This window comes from Papio anubis, chromosome 6, assembly GCF_008728515.1.
Source record: "Papio anubis isolate 15944 chromosome 6, Panubis1.0, whole genome shotgun sequence".
Classification (NCBI taxonomy): domain Eukaryota; kingdom Metazoa; phylum Chordata; class Mammalia; order Primates; family Cercopithecidae; genus Papio; species Papio anubis.
The window spans coordinates 64,530,020-64,551,845 of NC_044981.1; the positions used below are offsets into that span (position 1 = coordinate 64,530,020).

The following is a 21,826-nucleotide window of genomic DNA, read 5'->3' on the forward strand; positions in this document are numbered from 1 at the left end:
ATGAAGACCCCAGACACTATAGTGAAACACATTGCATATCTGCATTGGATATTTTCAGTACAGGTTTTCTGGAAGTGTCCTTGGATGTAAATATAAATAAAGAAATATATATGTTAATCAAATGAAGTTTTTATGAAAGCATGGCTGTCAGGAACTGTAAAATTATTCCTTAATAGTATATGGTTTTTCAAAAATACTTTCTGAAAGAGACAGTTGTACATAACTGTCTGAAAGAAAAATAATATTCTCATCAATTGTATTTTGAGGAAATATAACTCAGAATGAATACTGAACAATTATTATTCAGGTAAATGTGACATTATGCTTACATTTGGCCTAAATAAGCATCACTCTTCTTACTAATTTTGATGATAAAAACTAATACAATTTGATGTGCATATTTGAGGTTTTAGAACACGCTTAAAGTGTATTCCTTCAAACTCCCAATGTTAACAATATGAAAACCAACAAATTTAATTAATTAATGTCATGTAAGTGTCCAAAGAAAGACACATTCCAGATCAGTGAATGCATGTAATCTTTATATATGTTTTAAAAGATAGAAAGCTTATTTTTCAAGGTCATGTATTTAGGGACTGATACTGGCATTGTAATAATTATCTCCACATATTTTGTCCGTTAAGTCACAAAATATACTTAAAGGTTTTAAATTTGATGTTTGATTTTCTCCTATATCCTCAGAGGCCAAGCAAGTACAATTAAATGTGAGAATACTTGACTTAGAATAAAGTTGTCAAAAAGTGAGAAAGTTTGAAAAATCTTCAGTATCTGTATACAGATATAGGTATCATAATGAGTTGTAAATGGTAGGATCAAGATAAATTTTACCAAGAATCTTATTGTGAAATGACTAACCTGCAGTTAGTTAAAGAAAAATGAGTGATGCTTCAAATTTTAGCTAGAGAAAATTTAACATGTGAATGTTGACCAAGTTGTAGTTTTAGGTCTTGATTTTCAAAAGTTATAAGGATGTAATATTCCATAATCCACTATTTAAAACTCTAATGACTTTATTACTTCACAGTTGGAGAGAGGGGGAAGCTGGAATTAGTATTTTTAGAGGTTGAGAATGTGAGAACAGAGTGGATTCATGGGTAACTATCTGGTAACTATAACAACTATATAGGCTATTTTTGAGTGATAGGTTAGCTTTGCTGAGTCTAGAAGTTATTTTAATTCATTAAAAACCAATTTGTTTCTTTTTTGTTTTGTTTAATTCACAGATCATGGAATCCTCTGGCACACCTTCAGTTACCCTAATAGTAGGCAGTGGTCTTTCTTGCTTGGCCTTGATTACCCTAGCAGTTGTCTATGCAGCATTATGGAGGTAAGTAATCAATTGATAGACTTGAAATACAATGCTTAGTTGTTCATAGTTAAATCAAAGCATGTGATAATTATTATATGTCTCCTGTCTTCTTAATTCACTGAAAGCAATATTTTTACAACAGAGTTATAATTGATGTAATTGAGCTATAATAAATGAATTGTATTTACCTAATTTTCCTATATATTTGCCTGAGTTGAGAAAATAAACAGTACACACGTAAACTTTTATTCTCATTTCAAATGTTAGTAGCCTTCAACAAGTTGCTTACCCCAAGCGTGGTACTCTTAGACCACAAGTTCAATCTATATGTGGTTTCTATTTATCCCAATTGCTATGGAGACTGTGAGTCTAACTGGTACAGTCAAATTAATTTATCTGTTATAAAAATATAATCTCAAGTTCTCAAGTTTCAAACACATGCTTTTAGTATGTCCCAGACAACTAGTGAACTCTTCTATAATATTAAAGCACTAACATAATACCACTATATTCCAGAAAATGCCTGTTGGTTGAGTGTGTCCCAGAAGTCAGACTTTGACAAATTGATTAAAAGAAGTCATAAAAATACATAAACAAGGGGAAGTTATTGAAAAATTTTGTTCTACAATAGTTGAAATCGAACCTACTTGATATATGAAAGACTAGTATTTTTAAAGACTTGTTTTTGATTGTGTTACTAAGAATTAGACCTGTGAAGTTTATTGTCTACTCACATATTGATAAAATACATAGCCATATGGCCAAAGTACTGGATTTTTCTAATAGATTTTTAAATTTTTAAATGTTAAACATGTTTGTATCCATTTTTATTATTGAAAAATAATCTAAATATTTTAAACTATATTAGTATATAGAAAATTACCAAATATTTTCTGAATATTTGTAATATTAGAATTGCAAAAGTAGATTGTTCTGCCTCAGAAATCTTAATCTTTATTCACTTAAGATAAAAAACATTCAGTTAAAAATGAATTACAATTTTATTTAAAAAGACCATTTTACTTCATTCTTTTAAGAAAATGTATTGTTCTTCATTATAATTTTTACTCTTTTGAGAGAAAGAATTAATTGTCACAGATACTTAAATTGTCAAAGTTATGAAGAGTTTTTATGCTTCATGCAAAAGTAAAAAATAGGTATCTCTTGAGCCATTAGCACTGGTACATGATGGAAATCCTTCCTTCCTGTGAAGGAATTATCTAGTAGTGAAACACTGACAAAGTGGGACACTCTGATAAAATATATCCTGCTCCAGGAAATGAAAGAAATGCTTAGTTTAAGCATGACATTGTAGGCAGCAGAATCTTGAGTTCAGGGCTCACTCAAGCAGACATTGTCTCGGTAATGCAAAAGTAAGATGGATAAACATTGAAAAGTAGACAACTTCCTCTACCACAATTGTTTAAATAGCAGTTGTTCAAACATGAGGCAGCATTTAAAGACTAGGAATTAGGTAATCACAATAGCAACGTAATTCATGCTCACTGAACTATTTAGAACTAAATTCCATTTATCAGCATTTAGGGTTCAGGCAGCAATTCCACCTTTTATTTACCCCTCAATACATATCACTAATACTAGCATATACATGTTCAGGATAAGTGATGTGTATATTTAATCAAGGAAACATACAATTAATTAGTCAATAATACAGTTTTCTTTAATGCAGAAAGTTCAGGAAAGTCACTACTACAATAGTTTTCTAAGAATTACCAAAACAATTCAAAGGATCTATTAAAACTTAAGATGAACTTGAGAATTATAGAAGAGAGTACCAAGAAACAACACAAATCTAAATCCCTAAGGGTTAGTGGTCATCAACTCATTCTATACAAATAGAAGAATTGAAATAATATTAGTAGTTTAAAAGAAGTGACAAGACTCCGTGAATTATTAAGTGAATCTTGATAACATGATGAATTAAATGCAGTTTATAAGCACCTATAGCAACACCAATAGAAACTTTAAGAACTGAATTTTAAACCCCCACACAAATGTGAAGTATTATCCTTGCTTACCAGAAGGATGCCATTATACATGTAGGGTATATATTGTGTACTGTATAATATTACTGTATGCTATTAAGCATGCTAGGTTCCTATCACCTTTTATTCTAAGTAAAAAGTTTAGAAATTTTGATTTCTAAAGAGTTGTGACATGTACAAGCATCTCAAGTATTTTATACGTAATAGGCTGTTTATGAATTTGTTGGTGTCGCATGTAATTCATCAGAAATGTTCACCAAAAATTTAATACATTAGGTTATATTCTCTTCACTTATAGATAAGTTTGGCAGAATTACATTTCTACATGAAAAACTAATGAAGCATGTCCTTGTCATCGCCGTATTAACATAAAGAATTCTTAAATTTTGTTTAAAAAAATCTAACATGGTAAAGAAATTTGTGAAAATTGAGACATTTCATAGCAATTATGAAGGCAACAGTAGGACTCAGTTTTGATAAAAATAGAAACATATAAAAACTTCAGACTAGTCAGTTCTGGATATTTCATTATCGTATTTTTGTCTATTTACAAAACAGAAAGTTTCACTGAAACCCTTTTCATAATGTCTGTGTGTTTGTGCTTTCATGGAAGCCATTAACATCAAACAGAGGGTTAATTATATGAAGCCCCTTAACTTTTTATATAATATTCCCCAGCCACAAAAAAAGAGACAACTTAATAGTTGATGATGTCTTCAGCATGTCAGTGTTTGGTTTATTCTATTGTTTGCGCTGATGATACAGGAACAAGGTTCAGCAACCCCAAGGCCATTTTGTGTTGAGATTTGATCTAAGTTGGTCCCATTTAAGTTTGTTTTGTGACTGAAGGGAATTTCTTTTTGTATTACAAAAACTCCTTTGTGTATTTTATTGTTATTCTTACTCTTGTGTCCTTTTTGGAAATGTGTGATGAAATGTGGGGATTCTACCTTAATAGCCCTCAAAGACAGGGAGAGAGAGAGAGACAGAGAAGTTTGATAGATTTTTACCTTCCAGAGTGCCTCCAGATCACTGGCACTCCTGTCTAATACTGCATAGGAAAGCTCATGCCCGCTGTAGAATGTGATTCCATGTTATAAGAGAAATTGAACAGGCCTAAACATACAGCAAATACAACAGGGTCTTTTTGTTACTGTCAGTCAGTGATTTACCACAGAATACAGTGAAGCAAAATAGCTGTTACTCTTTCAGGGTAAACAGCTGGTAGAACATTTGATTCTGAGCAGTTTTCTCTATGGCTTACATTCTTGGTGCACTTAACAACTATATAACAGACTGTATATAAACACTTCTTCATAAGGGTAAAATATGGCATATGTCAAATGATTTTCCGCCTAAGAGTGAATTATCATTTGTGGATTGGATTCATTTTTAGAAATAAAGATTCATTTTTTGAACAATTATTTAGGAAAAATATAAAGAGTAACAGCCTAATTACATTAAAATGCTTGAGTGGATAAAAGTGTTCACAGTTTCATGAAAGTAATGATATCTTTCTAGTAAATAACAATAATACTTCACAATTTGTGTGATTTTTTTCTTTTTGGTTCTCAAAGTTTCTTTTGGTTGATTCATATGATAATGCTAAACATATATATACATACATACACAAACATGTGTATAAAGGTATTATACTAATTGACATATTTCCAAGAAGTTTTATACGTTTAGTAAAAAAAAAAAAAAAAGTTTATCATGACAACAGATGGGCAACTTAGGCTCTATCAGAATTGCTATATTGTCCCACCAATGTATAAGAAAAAAAAATTCTGAAGGACTCTTGCACATGTCATACCACTATAAAATTGGGTCTCTAAAAGTAATTATTTATTTTAGGAACTATTTTTATATTTTTTATTTTTGTAAATATTCCTGTGCTACAGTACTTATTGTTCCAGATGAATGCCATCAACTTGCACAATATAGAATTCTTCATCTTTCTGTTGGATTTTAAAATTGGACAACTTTTCTCTCTCTGGCTAGGTACATACGATCTGAGAGATCCATAATACTAATTAACTTCTGCCTGTCTATCATCTCATCCAATATCCTCATACTGGTTGGACAGACTCAGACACATAATAAGGTATGACTGGTGATTATTCGGATTCTTTTTGTGTGTTTATGTTTTGGCATATAGTTGGTTATTGATAATCTAAACATTCATTCTAAAATGGAGAATTTCTGACAAAATTGTATTTTAAAGCAAAATTTTTTTATTGGTTTCTGAATAAAAACATTGTCTACTCCAGTTCAGAAGTGTATACCCTTGACTTAATTTCCTGTGGGTTGAGAGGTTGTTCATAAGAGTAAAAATGTATGTTTATTAAACATTATATCAAAGCTCTATGAGTTCAAAACCTTGGGATATCAAAAGCACATGTTTCGATTCATTAGTCTAATGGTAATAAGATCTAATTGTAATAGCATAGAAGGCTTGTGTTTTGGTCTAATTTATTAACATATTGATTCCTAAAAGGTAACTATGAATTGCTTACAAGTGTAACATCTCTCTTGAAAATCCACCTGAAAAATATCCATAGGTAATAATTGAAGAAAGTGTTAGATGAAAGCTACTTTAGATTTTATGCCTTTCAAAATTTTTGATTAACCTAAAAGTCTTTTGATACTTAGCAGAATATAAAAGTATGTTTTCTGTTTATATGAATGAACCAATTTATATGAGTTCAATAACCATGTTTTTTCCCAGAAATGATTGTCTTTACTATTCTGAAATGTATTTTAAGAAACCCATAATAGCAATTTGAAGTTAACTTACCCCTGCCTCAAAGGGATTCTGTTAAACACCACTTTGATAACTTATTTGTCAATCAATCACATGCCTTCAGGCCTGTTATTTTTCAGCTTTTTAATTTTCAAATACTAAAGCGAATAATTAAAATTTTTCCCATAAGCCATCATTTTAAAATAATCATGTGCACTTCAGTAGGTCTTTTTCATGTATTATATATTCATAGGACATGTATTAATGTCAAGGATAATGGATAGTCTGTTTATTTTGCTAACCTACGTTCCTAAGACTGGTGATTCCCACCAAAAGAGTCCAAATTCTAGGTCTGGATAGGACCTAGGAGGCTGCTTTAAGTGATTCTGATGAATGTTTCTTCTTGGCCCACATTGCCCTAGGTCAGGGGAAGGGCCCAAAGAGTAGGCCAGAAATCCTGAAGGAGAAATCAAAAACGACAACCCCATCAAGGACCCTGTAGAAATAAAAATTACTTTCATGTCTTTGAGTGTTTAATTTTCCTCCATTTATTTCCTATATCTTTTCTTCTAAAAGAAAGAATCTGAAAGAAAGTAAAGACTATTCAAATATAGTTCAGGTCCATGTTACAAACATTTAATACAAATTTTAAAAAGGAAATACATGGTAAAGAAAAAAGAGAGAGAGAGAATGACTAAAGGTGAGAGGGATGCCAATCAGAATTGGGAGAGAAGAAGGCACAAAATAACCAACAGAATGAAAAATGAGGGTAAACATGGATGTAAGTGAAAAGAAAAAGGGAAACAAGGCAATGATAGGAAGGAAGTAGAAATAAAGGGGATGAGACGGACTGTAAACCTTAAAGAATTATTGAATTACTCATGTCATTCTTTCCTCTTTGGTGGTTCACTTGGGCTGGGCCTCAGATCTCTTAGCAATGTTCATACACTGGTTAATACCTAGTCCCAATTTTTTAACTGCTTGCCCTTCAACCTTCACCCAGAAAAAGAGAGCTTTCCTCTGAAATAGGAATTGTTTATTGGGATCAGGAACCAGAAAAAGTCAAGCTAGAGCCAGCTTGAGCTCAGAGTTTAAGTTTTTTTCACCAAACATTCTTCCTTTTCTGTTATTTTTTACCCTCCAAACACTCTTGACATACCTCTCCTTAGACTATGAAAAACTGCATGATCCACAGTACAAAATATGCTTTTAAAACTGTTTCATGCTGTTTGGTAAAGTTTTTATAAGTTCTGAGCCAAATGGTACTAAAGACATTTCTACAAGGTGTACTCCACATCATAGTGGTTATGGTCTAAATCACTGATGTAAAATAGAAGTGCAATGCAAGACACAAATACAAGCCACATATGTAATTTAAATTATATTAGTAGCCAAATTTAAAAAATAAACAAAACCGATGAAATTAATTTTAATATAAAATGTTTACCTCAGTATATCCACAATATTACCATTTTAAGACATAATATAAAATTATTAATGTAACATTTTACAATCTTTGTTAAGTCTTCAGAATCTGGAGTATATTTTATACTTATGATACATCTTAGTTTGAACTAACTACATTTCAAATGTTCAATAGCTACATGCAGCTAGTGTCTACCATGTTGTGTAGGTCTAAATGCCAGGTATATTCAGAAACTAAAATTATCTCAAAAAACTACATTCTGTCTGCCCAGTTTGAACTTCATAGGTTTTCAATGTCTTCTTTTTTTTTGTAATAATGTCTTTTGAGATCTGCAAATATTATGAATATCAAAGACAAGATAAATTTTGTTTACTTTTCATTTCTTATTTTGAGGAAGGGCTGGTATTGACTTACTACCAAAATAAGAGGTTGATGTAGTTTCTCCCCAACTAATTAACTATAGAATAGCTTCTGTGTAGTTTTGCAACCAAAGTGGTTTTGTTTCAGATTGACTAATGCTAATTTTTGCTGCTATAGTTATTGATGCATTTGGGGAGGAGTGGGTAGTAAGTGGTAGTATTGATGAAGAAAATAAGAGAATATTAGTTTGTCCTTATGCTATATTAATTTTGCTTTACTAGCTCTGAGTAGATGTTCTTACAATCCTAGGACAATTCACATTAGAGTGATTAGAAGAGAAAATTACAAAATCCTGGAATTTTATTCTTAGTCACTCAAAACAATATCACATTTTCTAGGGGAAATAATCTGGTTTTTTATTAGTTGAATTAGATTGACTCTATTTGTATTTATATATGAGAATTTGGTATGTGAAAGACTACATCTGTTTGACTGTATTTGGGATTAATGGTGCCTCAAAAAAAAAAAAAGTACAAAGTGTGTTGTCTGTATAAACTTATGATGTGCATAAACTACAAATAACTTTTTTTGAAACTATAAAATATTGTTCGATGACTAAAGTATTTTATTTTGGCTTTGTATAGGATCCCTTTGCTTCTGTGGGCATTTTTTCATTGATCAGATTTGTATCTTTGACTTCCCTGATAAGTTTTAATTGATGCTTTAGTATTCCCATCTTAGAAAGTGTAAACATCTAAGAGAGCTTCTTGATGAAGAAATTATTTGATACTGCTTCAGTGAATTGTCATGGCTAGTTTGTATGATAGCTGGTATCTGATGTCGATGTACAGAATAGTTCTGAAGTGTCATATGAGGGCCTTTCTCTGAATTGCTTATTGAAATATAATTGACCTCATTATCTTGCTACTGAGTATCTCTGCTTCCTTTTGAATTGAGATATAAACAAGCTGAAATAATCCATTGCATAAAATAAATGTATTCAAATTTTTTAACTGTATATTCAATTGCTGGCAACAAAGTAAGGAACCAAGTACATTTTTTTTTAATTTATTTATTATTATTATACTTTAAGTTGTAGGGTACATGTGCATAACGTGCAGGTTTGTTACATATGTATACTTGTGCCATGTTGGTCTGCTGCACCCATCAACTCGTCATTTACATCAGGTATAACTCCCAATGCAATCCCTCCCCCCTCCCCCCTCCCCATGATAGGCCCCGGTGTGTGATGGAACCAAGTACATTTTATTATATCTTCTCTTAAAATGCAGTTGTAAAATTAAATTATAACCCACTTCATTATATTTTGAGTTTTCCCATAAAGTGGTATTTCCCTTTTATCTCTTTTTGTATTTAAACTTTCAACCAGGATGTCTTTGTATTGCTCAAATGTTATTTATTTGTAAACAGTTTCCTTTACACCTTTAAGTGTTTTTGTTGAGCTGAGTAGACTATTTTTGGTACTACTGTTTTGCAGAAAGCAAAGATTGTTTTGAAAACATAAATTCAGAGAATAGTTTTTCTTAATGACAAAAGCATATATTGCTTTTGCTTCAAAGGACTTTAAGGATTTAAAGGATTTATCATATTGAAGATTTCATAGCACTCTTTTTAACTGATAGAAGACAAATTTGGCAAAACTCTTGGTTTTTTGGTTAGATAAGGATAACCACCCAAGAATTTCAAAGAGCTGGGAGATAGCTTCTCTCTCTCACAACCTCACTACCAGGTTATTATTATAACCTGCTTTTATTAAAGCAAGTCTAAGTCCAAATTTTATCACACATTTAGGTATTTATTAGATAATCCCTCATTAGCAAATCTGGAACAAAACCTATTCCGTAAGCTCAATGAGGGCCTAGGTCTTTTGATCTTTTAGATACTTTCACCCACCCTGTATGTAATATTCACTGAGGTGGAACTGACGTGGACATAGCAACATTCTAGGAGCAAGATTCTGTGCCCTTTAGTCAGTGTCATTCAGTCCTCTTAATCCAATGTCTGGACACAGAATGATGATTGTGGATAAAACCGTGGGCCCCATCGCTAAAAGATATGGGATATAGGCCTCAGTGGAATCTTATGTACAGTTCATTTAAGAGTAAGGAGTGTTTAACTGTTTTAGCCAATACACATATCTTCAATTCCTTTACTTTCACCAAAGGGAATCCATTAATACATTCATTATAGTGATTAACCAGACACTAGTTCACCAATAAAGACTAATCTTTTATATTTAGTTTGATAATGAGTAAAGTGTTGATTGTGGCTAGATACACCTCAGTAAGAAGGACCTGTAGTTGCCGTGTATGGGCCTTCCAAATATAAAGCCAACTAACCAACTAGTCTGGGCATTCTTGGACTTCTCCTAGAATTACAGGTTAAACTAACTGGCACATATACGGTATCATACTGGAAACACCAAAATATTATAAAATAAATTGCAAATATTATAACAAACATACAAAGGTTAATATTTTGAGAAACACTAGTCAATTGTGAGAGAACAAAGAGATATTAGCTTGAGTCTTAATTGACCTAGGAGTAAAGCGAAAGTCCTCATTGATAGATAAAGGGAAGTTTCTAAATTATTTGGGGTGGTCAAACATTTTCTTAGCATTATTTAGGAGAAAATTATCTCATGGTTCTTTATGTATGGAGCATTGTATTACATAATGGGCTGTGTCTTTTAATTCAGACTTGCAAAAGATACAAAAATTCTCCATCTCGAAGCACTTTTAAAAGTCCCATTCTCTATTATGTTTCCTTCTACTTCATCTTGTGGTTATTTACCTTTTATAAAGATGTTTTGTTTTTGTTCTGTAGTTTGAATAGAGAGAATTAGTAAACATGGGCCAAACTAGTAGGTTATAGTTACTCTAATGGAAGATGTTTTTGTTTTGTTATCACTGTGTTTTTTAAAAAATAAAACCTTGAATTTGAATACCTTAACTTGAGTCAAGCACTCTCTGATTTACCTATTTGTCCCATGACTGTCTTTTGCCAATAGTCCCAGCTTCTGCACACATTTATGTATATGCCTAACCTCTAAATATCTATGTGTTTTCAACTTCTGAGAAAAAATATTGACTATGTATTTATAGCTATCCATTCAGTTCTGCCTGATACCCTTTGAAGCAGTGTGCCCCCTGCCCTAGAGATTCAGTGTTCTGGATGCTTCTTTGGGAGATAGCAGTCTCAGATAGGGATGGTTAAGAGAAAGCATTGTAAGCCAGGTAGACTTCAGTATCCTAAGTCTGCCAGTTCCCCTAGTTGTGTGATCTTAAGCATGACACACTGCAACTCTAGACCTAAGCTTGTTGTCAAGGTTACATGAATTAGTACATATGAAGTACTTAACCCAGAGGCTGGTATCAGCACTTAACCCAGATGGTGGTACTGTTTAAGTGTACGTACCACTTAAACAGTAGCTATAATTATGCCAAAGATAATTATGACACCTAGATATACATCTGATTCTGTCCTTCACTTCTTACCTTCATATTTCCTCATGTCCAATTTCCTGCTCACCACTAAATTCACCATTTCTGTCTCCACCCCAGTCTTTTGCATTCAAAGGCAAAATTGAATGCCTTTTCTGTAGTCTCCAACCCAATTACATACGCTAGAACTCTGAAAGTTACCCTTGATGTCTCCTTCTCTCTCATGGAGTAAATCTAATAAATCATCCACCTATGACAGTTTAACCCTCAAATATTTCTCAGATCTAGTTTCTTGTCTCTATCAGGTATTGGTCATACTGCTTACAGTATTATCAGCCCCATTATCTATCCTTGGGACAAACATTCAAATGTGACCACTCGATTTCCCTATGTAACATTTACTGTTGTCTCATTTCCTGCAGAAGTAATTTTCAAATTGTGCTCAGACACAAGCAGTGAAACATATTTTGTTTATCTGTGAAGATTTTTTTATTCATTGCTTTTCTTGTAATAATATATTGGAACTCAGGAATAAATCGTACAAGAGAAAAACTTCTGGAGCTTGTAAAACTTGAGAAAAAGCAGATCTTAAAAATGACCCGTGCTGACCTCTCCATACTGTTTCTATTTTACTGACTTTTGTTATACCAGCATCACCAAGCTTCTACTAGTTCATCCAAGTTAATCTATTTTTTGTTGTTGTTTCATGCTGTACTTCATCCTGGGGCACTGTTCCTCCACCCCAACCCCACCTGACTTCCGAACTGTCTTTATTTGTCTCAAGCTCATTCTCTGACACTCTGATCAGTTTTCCCATTAGAGAAAACCCTCCTTAGGCACACCTGCTCTGGGTTCCAGGATTTCCAGTGCATACCTATTATCTTGCATTATATTACCTGCTTCTAATCAGACTATACACTTCTTAGGGCAGGACTAGGTTATACTCATTCTTCAATCTCTTGCAAACATATAGTCTATGTATAGTAAGTAAATAGTAAGTATTATTAAATGAATGAACTAAATTTGAATATATTTGTGCTTATATCTATGAATCTAATAGCTGTCGTTAGTCTTCCAAAAAGCAGAGTCCCCCACTCTAGACAAGATCTCAGCTAATAGTGATAGATTATTTTTCTAGGGCCTGTTTTAGCTCTAAGTGATTGATGGCATGCTTTAAATGTGATCTGGCCCCTGGATTTTAGTTAAGGAGATGCTGAAAACTAGTAATTGTTAATCTTTTTTCTTCATAAGAATATAATGTTCATAGCCTTAAAAAGAAATGTGTTTAGTTATAATTCTTCTCACCGGAGACATATCCTGCCAATAGTGTCCCAAGTGTAAGTCTATTATGTCTCAAATGAATGTGTGATTTTAATGGTCGAGGGTAACACCTATTTAGATTCATTAAAATCTAATTTGTTGACTTGCTATGATGTTTGTAAAATGATTTGAATGTAATAAGCTTATGTGTGATTCACTTGGTTCCATTTTGAACTATCTTACTAACTTAGAGTTCTTCTGGATTCCTGAGAACCTTCATCAAACCAAGAAACATAATGGTTGGCTAGCTTCTTGATTTCCCCGGGCTCCCAGCAATAAAAGATGATTTCCCAAAACAGATTCCCAATGAAGTGAGAGACAGTGAGATAGCAGAGATTCTGTTGTACTACTATAACCTCCTCATCCCTCGATTGTTCATTTCCAGTTTTGTGTGGTAAAAGCCAGAGACCACATTACTGTAAACAGGGCAAAGATCAATATGAAGAATGGGCTCAGGGCAAGCAAAGAAGATGAACGTGGAATTATTTGACAATAGAATTACTGAAATGATTGAGATGTCAAGAGCTCAATGACCTTGAGGGACAAGGAAGCAGTTTGGACATTCAGTGAGTATTCTTAGCTTCAGCTTCAAAGCTGATCAAAACTGAAGAGTGAACACTCACTCAACAGGGGAGAAGCAGAACACAAGTCTCAGCCTAGTGTGCAAGTGATTGCTTTGACAATGTCAGGCCTACTCTCATTAATTTTTGTTCATTTATGCTGAGGGAGTTGTACAAAAGCCAGACAATGCAAAGAAACCCCATGACTTGATTAATTCTACTCTCCATCCCCACCACCCCTGCATTAGGCTTGGCCTTCATGATTTCTCCCTTTGACTACTATAACGTTCTTCTAACTTTCCTCTGCAACTAAAGCCTTTCCATTAGCCCATCCTCCATATCACTGTGAGAAATATCTTCAAGTTAAAGAAAAAACAAATACCTGATTGCATAATTCCCCTGCTGCAAACTGTATGATGGATCTGTAGGGCTTATGAGATTAACTCCATGTTCTGCATATCACATGCATTCAGAGCTGCCTGAAGTACGTAAGTTGACTTTGTGGGAAATCAAAAGGGCACTCCTTCAGGGCAGATGCGGATGAGTTATAAAATCATCCTCTACCTCCAGACTAATATAGCCTCTAGCAAGCCTTCTGGCTTGGCAACAAGAGCTAGATTTCAGCATCCCCTTTCTGTTCCCTGCTAGGGACCCTCTCTGTGTGCATTCCACCTTTCTTATGGCTATGGGAGTTCCTCTTGCTTCTGTGCTTTTGCACTTGCTTTTTACTCTGTCTGATAAACTCCTGCCACACTTCAGAGTGGACTTATGCAAACCATCTTAGCTCCTACAACACTCCTTTCTGCTTTCATAGCATGTGATACATACCTCTATTGTTAGCACCAATCACCTTATTCTGTAAGTGATTAATTCCTGATCAACCCTGCCCACTGTATTGTGATTCTCAAGGATAGTATGTCTCTCTTTTTACTGGATTTAAAAACCATTAACACTAGTACTTGTTTTATACATGGCATGAAATTAATAAATGTTGAATGAATGAATGAAGTTATGACTATACCTATTGAATGAGGGATAATATAATAGGAGTATAGCCACTTCATCTTTGGGGGCCCCATTTGGAATAATTGCAATAGAGATCAATTTTTTTTATTATTGTTGTATTGTTGTCATTTTATGATGATATAAGGGAGTTGAAGAAAATACCAAAGACTTACAGAATATTTTTGAGACCATCCTTTGATGAGAGATGGTTGAGTTAAATCAGATCTTATCTTTATGTAGAGATATCCAAAAGAGAATTTGAGAAATTGAGTGTCCTTCCAAGAGTCTCACAGAAAGGTTGAAGAATATCTGCTTTTCTCCCCTGAAATCAAACCAGTAGAGAAATTACAAATGTCTCCCTATGTATTATTTTTCACCTTTCCCCTCCTTGGCACATAATATGAACTGGTCAGAAGTTTGGCTAATGTCAATAGAGGAATGATGTTGGAGTATAGCTGATAATGTTTATGAAAATTCTTAATACACTGTAAAATACTGAAGTACCAGATAAACATCACAGAAAGTGAATTACTTTAATTTACAGATATTCTCACAAAAAAATGAAAAGCCATTGAGATAAGATTATAATAGAATTTTCAATGGCCCATGATATGAACTTTGAGACTGTGCCTCTCAGGGTGAATATGAGGTGAAGAGAGTAGAATTTAAGTTATCACTAAAGATCTTTTGACCAAAGTAAAATTTGTCTCAGTATGACATTGGAATGGTGTGAATAGTGTAGCAGATAACTCCTTTGACAAATGCTCCATAATGTAATTCAGAGGCTAGCAAACTTTTGGTGTAAAGGGCCATATAGTAAATACTTTAGGCTTTGTAGGACATATGCTATCTGTTGAATCTATTCAGTTCTGCTGTTGTTGCTAGAAAACAGTTATAGAAATAAAGCAATGGGTGTGGCTGGATTTGGCCTGGGACCTAGTCTTAGGCAATTTTGAGCTTTCTAGAAGTATCTTGTGTGCATACCAACAGAAGAACTTCAATGTAAGGTGAGGCCAGCCTATTTCTGGGCTGATGCTTTATGTAAAAATAACCTCCAATTCTGACGTGTCTACCCAAGGGTTAGCCTGTGTAGCCTGCAGAACTGGAACAGAGGACCTTGGCACTTTCTGAAAAGGCTCTGCCAAGATGAAAAGGAGTGCAAAACACTGAATTTCTTCTTCTTCTTCTTCTTCTTTTTTTTTTTTTTTTGAGATGGAGTTTCGTTTTTTCGCCCAGGCAGTGGTACGATCTCAGCTCGTTGAAACCTCCACCTCCCAGGTTCAAGCAATTGTCCTGCCTTAGCCTCCTGAGTAACTGGGATTACAGGTGTGCACCACCACACCCAGCTAATTATTGTATTTTTAGCAGAGACAGAGTTTCGCCATGTTGGTCAGGCTGGTCTTGAACTCCTGACCTCGTGATCTGCCCACCTTGGTGTCCCAAAGTGCTGGGATTACAGGCGTGAGCCAGCGCGACCGGCCGATTTTCTTCTTTGGAGCACTCTGGAACTTATCACAGAATGCCTTCACTTATGATGCCGATTGGTTACCAGTGTATAACATTATGGAAAAAAACAGGAATCAGATCACTCACAACCAAGCTGGACATTTTATAAATTGAAGAAGTTAAAAGTAGCTAACAAATACCCAATGCATGAGACAACAAAGCTGGCTGTCTTTGTAGAAGAAAACTTCTTAATGTACAGCAGTATTTGTTAAAGCCCTGATTAGAGAAACTCTTTCATCTGACAGTCTTGGGCAGAGAAGTAACATCTGAAGCAGAAAAGAGAGATGGCAGAGTTAAGCTAATTCCCAATTAAATTCATGCATAGGCAGAGTTCTCTTTTTACCTCTCTGCCTCTATCCTATCTCACCCTACCCTAAAATTTGGATTGTTATTATGTATATCAAATCATAAGCACTGCTATAGCAAATCTTGGAACTAAAGACCAAACACTAATGCCTATAATAAAGAAATAAGCAGATTAAAGTCCATTTTTTACTTCTTTTGTGATAGCTAGTCAGTTAATTTTAAATATTAAGCCTTGAAGAAAGAACTAGGCATATAATAGAGTTGAGTCTAGGTCTTGACTATGAAATTTAAGATGTATGAAATTCAAAGTAAGTAAATTAAAATATTTATAGTTATCTTAGGCTGCTAGTGGATCAAATCAAAGATTAAGACTTCAATTGTAATGTAAAGAAGAAATTACTAGCTTTAACAGTAGACATATAAGCAGAAGAATTTTAATTCGTTAATATTTGTGATGAGGGCCTGTATAAGTGTTCTTTGTTAAACTACAGTACACATAGTTTTCGTATATCTCTATAGATGTGTCTTTGGTAGGTGATGCATCAGTGTATACATGCAATCAGGACTACAGAAGGTTTTGAATGAATCTTATTTGTATCTATTTTATTGCCAATTAAATTCTATCTGTAATTTAAAGTGATTTTTCCTAATGAATAAAAACGTGTATTGCTTTTACAAAATACAAATTAGTTCTGCTTTTTTCATTTACTTATTTTTGTTTATTTTCTTTGTATTAGAACTAAGACCATCTATTTCTCTGTTTAGAAATTTCTGTTATATATTTTCAAAATCTCCAAAATAAAGCTAAAAGGTGAATTTTGTATACCTAAGAACAGCATCCTTTATTACAACGAAAAGGACAATCTGTCCTGATTATCTATTGCTATGTAACAAATTACCTCAAAGCTTAGTAGCTCAAAACATATTTATAATCCTCACCACTTCTATGAGTCAGGAATTTAGGAGAGATGTAGCTGGGCAGTTTTGGCTCAGAGTCTCTCATGAGAGTGCAGTGAAGATGTGTCAGAGCCACAGGAACCCAAGGTTTGCTTGGAGCTGGAAGGATCTACTGTAAACAGACCCATCGTTCCAGGTGTGATGGAAACTTCACTTACTCCAACTGAAGTACTTTAAACTCGACTACTTCCTGGGCATGCACCACTTGTCAAGTTACTTAACCATTCTTCACTCACCAGCCTAGTGATCTTTTACAGTTATAAATCATATCATGCCACTTGTCTGTTTAAAACCCTTCAGTGAGTATAAGTGAAGCTTCTATTATTACACTTGGAATGAAATCCAAACCACATAATATGGCCCACAAGCCTCAACATGACATGGGCCTATGTACTTCTTTCACCTCACTGCCTCATATTCATTACTCTTTTCTCTCTGTATATTTCTGTCACAGTGGCCACCCATTAGAAATGTTGTAGGGGTCAATAAACCCTTAGTCAGGTGACCATTCTTCTGGTTTGTACCTGTTGCCCTGGTGCAACTAGTAGCAAGACCACTTTCAAAAGCATCTCATCAATTATATGCTTTTCCTAGCATCCAGCTCTTTTCTCTGCCTCCTAGCTTTTTCATATTCCTCCGTTATTAGTCTTCTTCCAATCTTGGGCTAGCCTAGTTAACTTACATTAACTTACGTATGTTCTGCAGATAAAATATAATCGTCTTAGAGAAGCTTTCCCTAAAATCCTACTCCTCTAAAATGAGCACTATCATGGTTTTTCCACTAATCTGTCTAGGAATCAGTTTTTTTGTTGTTTTGTTTTGTTTTGTTTTTTCACAGCCATTACTTTACTTTGTAATCTTATTTTAATTAATATCCAGAAGAGAAAGAACATTATCTGTTTGATTTGCACTGTATAACCAGTGTTGAATACAGTGCCTGGCACATAGCAGACATCATTACATATTTTTAAATGAATGAAGGAAATATCTAAGCCTCAGATGTTTTTAAATCTAGAAGCAAGGAGGAGATGTTATAAGAATCATGTAAGATTGCACCAAGGACAGTATCTGGCACACAATATACTTTTTTCTTATTAAAATATAGTTAACAAAAAATTGCATATATTTCAGACATACAAGATAGTGTTTTGGTATAAGTATACTCTAATGATTCCCACAGTCAAGTTACTTAACATATCCATTACCTGACATAGGTACCCTTTTTATTTATTGTTTTCAGGACACTTCAGATTTACTCCCTTAGCAAATTTCAAATATGTAATACATTGTTATCAACTAAGTTACTGTGCTGTACATTAGATCTCAAAAACTTATTGGTCTCATAACTGGAAGTTTGTACCCTTTCTAATTGAAGTTAAATGTATATACAGTGAAATGCACAGTACATAATGTGATGAGGCTGGACCAATATATACTTAAGTAACAAATACTTGATTAAGATATGGAACATTGTCATCACCCTAGAAAGTTCTCTCTTGTATCCTGCCAGTCAATCCCCATCCACTCATAGGCAAGCATTGTTCTGATTCCGGTCATCGTGAATTCATTTTATTTGTTTCAAGATTTTATTCAAATGAAATCATACCATGAGTACTTTTTCTTCTGAACTCTTTTGCTCAATATATTTTCTTTGAGAAGCAACTATATTATTGTATATATTAGTAATTAATTATTTTATATTGCTGAATATTATCTGTTGTATGAATATATCATGATTTGTTTATCCATTTTCCAATTGATGGACATATTAATTGTTTTTAGCTTTTTGTTACTATGAATAAAATTGCTTTAAAATTTTTGTAAAAATCTTTGTATGGACATGTATTTTCATTTCTTCTGGGTAAGAAGCTAGGAGTAAAATTATTGAGTATAAAGGCAGGTTAGAGTATTTTTAACTTAAAAGAAAAAATACAAACTGCTGAATGGTTTTCCAAAATGGTCATACCACTTTGTACTCTTACCAGTAATCTGTGATAGTCCCAGTGTTACCTATTCTTGACAACATTTTAATTTACATTTCTCTAGTAACTAATAAGATTTAGCAACTTTTCATGTCCTTATAGGCCATTTTACATCCTCTATTGTGAAGTGTCTGTTCAAGTCATTTCTCTCTTTTTTATTTAGATTATTTGGATACAAATCCTTTGTCATTTATAATTTTTCCTATAGCTAGCGTTTACACTGCATTAACGGCATCTTCTGCTGAGTAGAAATTTTTAATTTTCTGAAGTTCAGTATATCATTTTAAAAAATAGTTTGTGTTTATGACTCCACTATAAAAGATCTTCATTGCTCCTCTAGGTCATAAAAATGTTTTTCTGTATTATCTTGTCTATATTCTAAGCCTTCCCTTGTCATCTTAGCTTTTATGTAGATCTATGTTTCAAACAAAGTTAATTTTTGTGTGTTATGTGAGGTAGGTCTTGGGGTTCATTATATTCTACATGTATATCCAGTTGTTCTGGTAGGTACCGTTTGTTCAAAAGATTTCCTTTTCCCATTAAATTGCTTTGGTAGTTTTGCAAAATCAGTTGACTATATGTGTGGATCTGTTTCTGGATTTCTACGTTGCTTCTGTGATCTATCTTTCCTTATGTCAGTGCCATAATCTTTACTACTATAGCTTTGTACTAAGTCTGGAAATCAAAGAGCTTGAGTTCTCTAACTTCATTCTTCCTTTCCAATATTATTTTGCTTAATCTAGGTATTTTATCTATATTTGTATAATCTAGGTTCTTTGGGTATTCAAATACATTTTAAAATCAACTTGTCAATTTCTACAAAAAAGTGTGTTGCAATTTTCTTAGCATTGCATTGATTGACTCTTCAGGTTAATTTAGCTAGGAACCAATATATTCTTTTGATAACTATTATTAATCATCTAATGGCAATGGGTATGAATTGGTTTCCTGAAATAGAATCATTAAGTTGTTGTGACCAATTAAATGAGGATGCTGAGAAAGAAAGAACGTCACAAATTGCAGTGATTTTGGACTCTTATATAATGCTCATTATTAAACTAAAGAAGAGTTGAGAAATTAGGAGTTCATGGAGAGAACTACGCACTGCTCTAGGGCAAATATTCTGCTCCAAGCAGTTATTTCCTTGATCTTATTGTCTTTCAATACTCTGTCTTTTGGATATTTTATGTGATTGCTTCCTAAATATATTTTCTAAAGCAGAGTATTTTCCTTCCAAAATACTATATATTTTCAATATATCAAACATAGGATGCAATTATAGATTGATTTATTTTCTTTGAATTTCTTCAGCTTGTTCATTATCAGCTGAGGGCAAAAATATTTCTAAGGTCAAAAACTCATGAGCCGTTTTTTTCTTTAGACGTATAGAAGGGCATGCCATTTTGACTAAGCACAAATAGAATATTTGTAGAAAGTTAAGAAATGAGCAGCAATGTTCCTTTCCAGGCAGTCGGAGGCTAGTGGCACACTTTTTACGTGGAAGCAGAATATTTCTGAAATTAAAAAAGTAATTTAAAAAGAGCACAAGGACCAGAATGTATGTCAAGCAAGTACACTTTAACTTCATTTACAGTGAATGAGAGCATGTTTTAAAAGTCTTTAGTGAATATTCTGTATAGAAACCATTTGTGTTTAAATTTCACTGATTAGGTTTTAAAAAGTAGGTGGTATTCTGTATTTGGCCCCTTTTAAACTGCTTAGGGTCAAAATATCTGAAAACAGTTGCTCTTTTGCCTATTAATTCAAACATAAGTGCTATTATTCAAAAGGTAAAATAAGGCATTTACCCATGTGTTATTAATATAGCCTGCTCCTTTTTACTAACACAGTAATCACATGAGTATGCCTATTATTTTTTTTTCAAATACTAGAAAGGATTCTATTATGTATAATTTGTGTTTTATTCTTAGAGAACTTTTTCGTTTATCTCTGTGAGGCTGTTTCAGTGATATGAAAACATGAGTATGTAGCATAACTATCTTTATGTTTTTTCTTTTATTTTTTATACTATCAAGAAAAAATGATGCATTTTCTTTATTCATTAAATCTCAAAAATATAAATCTTCCAATTATGTTTAGATATATCTTATTGATTATCTTTCCTTATTCAATTAGAACTGATTTTTTAAAAATGCCTTTGTATTTCATCCTGCACCCATCACAGCCCTCTTTATTTGGCTGTATTAGTTATTGGTTGTACATAAAAAGAAAATGATGTTTGAGGTAAACAAAATCCTGTTTACCTATTTCCACTGCTAGAAAGTGATGATAAACTCAATTAAGAACAATTGGGAAAAAAATACCTTACACAGATGGGGAAAAAGATAATTATTTTGCATTTTGTCTTCTGATCGTCTTCAAGATTTAGTTAGCTGGTCTGCATTAGTGTCTCAAAGGGAGATAGTATGAATTTTGTCAGAGAAGTGTGTTTTCAGTGCAGATTCTCCCCTGGAGACCCATTTGTAATTTCTTTTGGTGATAATAGAGCTTAGCTACGTACATCAAGGGAAAACTAGATTCTTTAGGGTATCATGCAGAGTAGCTCATCACAGTATCCTCAGTGCTTATTGGCAGACCTATTTGTAGAAACATGGTTGTTATTCTATAGTGGAGATTGTTGGAGTGTGTTTATGCAACTTTCCCAGTCTCATGTCCAGCTATGAAGAGGATCCTTGTTAGGCTTCCAGAGCCCATTTGTCAGGAAAGAAGGGAGAATTTGAATGAAATCTCTGCAGCTAGCAATATAAAGAAGAATATCTTTAAGCTCCATTTTTCAGAAATGAAATTGTATTCACAGAGAAGGATTAAAAAAAAGACAACTATTTGTGTCAGTAGGG

At 33.4% G+C, this 21,826-nt stretch overlaps 1 protein-coding gene across 4 annotated transcripts in view; it reads left to right on the forward strand.

The window, feature by feature from the left end:
- ADGRB3 (adhesion G protein-coupled receptor B3) overlaps positions 1–21,826 on the forward strand; it is a 743,596-nt gene that overhangs the window by 587,294 nt on the left and 134,476 nt on the right. For all 4 annotated transcript variants that reach the window (XM_031667688.1, XM_031667689.1, XM_031667690.1 and 1 more), the window contains 2 exons: positions 1,245–1,348; positions 5,341–5,443. In XM_031667688.1, the coding sequence (XP_031523548.1) occupies positions 1,245–1,348; positions 5,341–5,443 (207 nt within the window). The remainder of the gene's footprint in view (positions 1–1,244; positions 1,349–5,340; positions 5,444–21,826) is intronic.